The 4,560-nt window shown below is 36.2% G+C and overlaps 1 protein-coding gene and 1 non-coding gene across 2 annotated transcripts in view; one reads left to right on the forward strand and one right to left on the reverse strand.

Moving 5' to 3' along the window:
• Positions 1-323: 323 nt before the first annotated feature.
• Trnar-ccg (transfer RNA arginine (anticodon CCG)) lies at positions 324-396 on the reverse strand. The gene has a single exon. It is a non-coding gene; the product is annotated as a tRNA-Arg (tRNA).
• Positions 397-4,148: 3,752 nt separating this feature from the next.
• Positions 4,149-4,560, forward strand: part of LOC106867613 (multidrug resistance-associated protein 1) — a 40,107-nt gene continuing 39,695 nt past the window's right edge. The window contains exon 1 of the mRNA XM_052975183.1: positions 4,149-4,276. Within this exon, the coding sequence (XP_052831143.1) occupies positions 4,229-4,276 (48 nt within the window). The 5' untranslated portion in view covers positions 4,149-4,228. The remainder of the gene's footprint in view (positions 4,277-4,560) is intronic.

Raw genomic sequence — 4,560 nt, forward strand, 5'->3', positions numbered from 1 at the left:
GTGATGTTTAAACGTCCACCGTTTTATATTTTAAAATTTAATTAAATTTAATTTAAAGAATTGTAATCTACAATGCTTAAACATTCACATCATCCAAAAATTATCGCTTTTGACACACTAAATAATTTCTGACTCTAGTCTTTGGGAATTTCTTGAAATATTTAGGTGCGTAAAAAAAAAATATGAATAATAAATGGCGTTATAGAAGTTGCAAATATTGCAACAAGTGTTGAATTAATCTTACATTCCTCCTTATTATATACACCCACTTATGAAAGTAAAAACGGAAAGGAATTAAAAAAAAACAGAAGGTAAGTGACCAACGACCCTGATGGGACTTGAACCCACAATCTTCGGCTCCGGAGGCCGACGCCTTATCCATTAGGCCACAGGGCCAATCACTATCTACGTCAATATTATACGGCTTAAATAAAGGAAAAGAATAATGGATATTGAATTATTTGTTTATATTTATAATAAATTAATTGTGATTGTTTAACTTCGCATTGAGCATTCCAGCCTGTGTTTTTATCGCAAATTTACATAAGTGTATCTAGGCCAGGGCATACCTACACGAGTGTGCACCACCTTCGAGTTTGTTTCCTCATAACTTCAAGAAAAATAGATATTTTCTACAAATATGCATCTGATGGTTCGATTCTGATTATATTGGAATTTGTTTGAAGAAAAAATTTTTCTTGACGGTGTGGAGAGCAAGTTCAGAAAATTCATGCGAATCGACTTTGTTTCCTCATGACTTTCAGAAAAATGAAAATTTTTTCTGACGAAATTTTTATATAAATACCTCTCAAATGGTGTAGATTACGATTATATTGGAATTTAATACAAAAAAAATGGATAGATTCGCATGCATACTTATTGACGCACATCACGTATATCTGCAAAGTGCAACTTGAAATTTCGAAAACAAATTGTGATGTGTACGAGCCCAACAATTTTATTTTTCACATTAAATTCCAGTATAATTCTAATCTACACCATCTGAAAATTTCATTACAAAATACCCATGTTTGGGAAAGTTATGAGGAAACAAAGCTGACTCGTGTGAATTTTCCGAAATTCCTCTCTCCATCCTAGGGAAAATTTTCCCCACGAATTCTGATATATAAGTCTGCATTCCTTCTGTTGCTGCTTTGCACACCCACTAACAATTATACACTTTTGAACATGGAGGACCTTCTGATGGGTGAGGTGAAAGCAGTCTTGTCTAGTGATGTAGAAAGAGTGTGGGACAGCCTTTGAATTTGCCCACCCCACTTTGGGGTGTCAAGCCTATTCAGGCTTATACAGTCGACCAAAATGTGCTGCCCCCACCCCCATAAAAGAATCACTGAGGTTGAACTGCCCTCCACCTCAACCCCAGCTACGTTACTAGTCTTGTCTAATTTGAAAAATTTCTCTCAGAAGCCATGGACTTGTAGTTAAATGATTACAACTAGAATCATATGCTCTCCCCACAGAACCATAGTTGGAATAAAAAAAAAGTATTATGATTCACAATCCTGATGCTCTAGTTTCTGAGGCTTGTTCTCATTAATATAGGTCTCACTACATAGCAGAACTCAATCATGTTTACATAAACACAGTAATAAACATATCTTGATTTAGGTTAATTTGTCACTATTGGCAGCCAAGTCAGTTTAACACAAGGACAGCCATGAATGAGCAGATTCATAGTCAAAGGCATTCCAATGATGACCATTGCATCTTACATATTGGTTGTAGTTGTTTAGCCCCAGGATATCAACTAAACCTTTGACCAAAGACATTCCAATCATGACCATTCGATCTTATATATTGGTTGTCCTTTTTGTTGTTTAACCTCAGGCTTGTCATGTATGAGAAAACCAATCACCAAAGGCACTCCAGCCATAACCATCCCATTTTATACATCTATTGTTGTTGTTATTGTCATTGTTGTTGTTTATGATGATCAAGTATACTCATAAATAATGGTATTCCAGTCACGACCATCTCATATATTGTTTTTTGTTTAACCCCAGGTCATCTAAGACACTGTAAATCTGTAGTCAAAGGTACTTTAGCCATGACTATTCCTTCCTTCTCTCAGACATTATGTATTATACAGGGTGTCCACAAGGTCTGGGTACATGGAGTAAATAAAATCATAGCATAAACAATTAAATATAAGAAATAATAATTTCTTAAAGTATGTGTTAATCCCCATGTACCCAGACTTTGTGGACACCCTGTATGTTTCTACTTCTTCAAGATGTTAGGGTGTAATTTTAAAGAAATCAAGCTATAGTTTCTAGAAGCTTGAGTGACCACTTGGAGACATACTTGCTATTTTAGTGATGATAGAGTTGTGGTCAAATTGACTGTGTGATTATATTGTTGTTTTGTCTCGGGTCAAGTCTGATCAGCCTTGACCAAGAAGCCCTATATTTAACATGGACTACATTATACAATGTCTCCTTCATTTACTGAGACAGTAGGTTGTGATTTGAAGGAGAAATCAGTTGTTAGTTTTAGCAGATTGAGCAATGATGTATTGATTCCTGTGATGATTCAAGTGGCACTGCTGTTGATATTGGTGGTAGTCACTAAGATAGTGTTAGGGAATGTGATGGCTTAAGTGATAGTAGCTATGGTGATGTTTGTAGTCGTTATTATGGCAGTGCTTGTGATTGTGATGGTATGTGTTGTAGTAGCTATGGTAATGATGGTGATCATATACTGCGGTTCAAAGCAAGGCCCATCTTTCATTTACACTTCCTGATTTTGTTTCTCGTTTTTTCACCCCCATGATTCCAGACCATCATTCTTATCTCTTTCTGGAGAGACCTTTATATTCCTTTCCACCAATTTCTCTGTCTGGGGACCACCAGGACCTTACCCCTTAGTGGGCTATCCTGTAAAACCATCAGTTTTCCTTTATTTTATACGTCTCTCTCTCTCAATCCTCCTCCCTACTCTCATAAGTGTTTGTTATTATCTCGGAACTAATGACCAGCAGTGGACGTTTCAACTTCCAGGTTTCCCAGTCAGAGTAACTCTTATTTTAAACTCTAACCATTTATGTATGTTGGGTGAAACATTTTCACCTGAGAAAGACTTAGCATTTACAATCAATTGCTTATCCCATTTTCTGGTGGTAATAAAATCTACCTGTCTGTGTATTCACCTGACTGAAAACTGAATAGTGGTGGTGTGTGTGTGGTTGGGGTGGAATTTCCTGAAGAACTCCTGGAGTCTTGATCATTCCTCAGTTTTATACCATATCCATAGCTACCATGTATTCTAGAAATGCTGTAATGATGTTGCCCAGTACATCCATTAAAATTACTAGTTGTTATAATGAAGGTTACTGTCACTTTTACTGAGGTAGTCTGTAAAAGGCCACATAAATACACTTCTGTTCAACTGCTAGCTCTAGACATATTGCACATGCAAAGAAAACTGTCATTGTTGTTTTGTCTATGACAAATCTAAGCTGGATTATTCTGTCACATGCTATGACTACCTCAGTTACCTTCTCTACCAATTTCTTTGCTAACAACATGCCAACTGTTACCATGCCAACTGTTACCATGTTTCTTGCTCAAGAAGGAGTATGGCAGATGTTCCTCTTCTAGCAGGGTTCTTGCAGAGAGCACACATCCACTTGTTTGCATTCTAACATTTCTGAAAGCTCTCCTGACCTACATTTCATCTTGCTGGCATCAAGAATGGCCACTCCAAAGATTTAGACCTGGAAAGTAGGGAAACAGGAAGGTTTTTGGTGGACACACACACACACACACACACACACACACACACACACACACACACACACACACACACACACACACAAACACATATACATGTGCACACACATATACACAAACATGCATGATTATACATACAGGTGTACACACATACACGTGCATGCACACACACACACACACACAAGTACAATCACACATGCATGTGCTCACGAATACACAGATACATACATACACACATACTCACACACACAAACACAAACATACGTGCATGTGCATACACACATACACATGCACATACACATGCACACACACACACACACACACACATACACACACACACTGTGTGAGAATCTATTAGTAACTTTATTATTCAAGATATATCACCAAAACTAGGCCAGTCTTTTGAATTGTTAGTTTAGTTTAACAGTGACACAAGACAATAGCACTACCTGTAATCACATTATCCCTTTTCAGTGATGTCAGGTAATGATTCCATAGTACATTTCTGTGGTTCCCCCTTTTGGGTAAGTACCTATGTTTCATGTTATCAATTTCATCAGTGTATTTCTATTAATCTAACTAGTTTAGCCAAGTAGATAGTTTTCTAGATAACTGTCTGAGAGTGTGCATATATGTATGTATATAATATACATATTAATATGTATGTATATTATATACATACATATATATTAATATATATATATGTATTTATATGTGTGTGCGTGTGAGTGTGTGTGCATACATGTATGTGTGTGTGTATATATATATACATATATATATATATATATATATATATATATATATATAT

This window comes from Octopus bimaculoides, chromosome 20 (genome assembly GCF_001194135.2).
Source record: "Octopus bimaculoides isolate UCB-OBI-ISO-001 chromosome 20, ASM119413v2, whole genome shotgun sequence".
In the NCBI taxonomy this organism is placed as follows: Eukaryota; Metazoa; Mollusca; class Cephalopoda; order Octopoda; family Octopodidae; genus Octopus; species Octopus bimaculoides.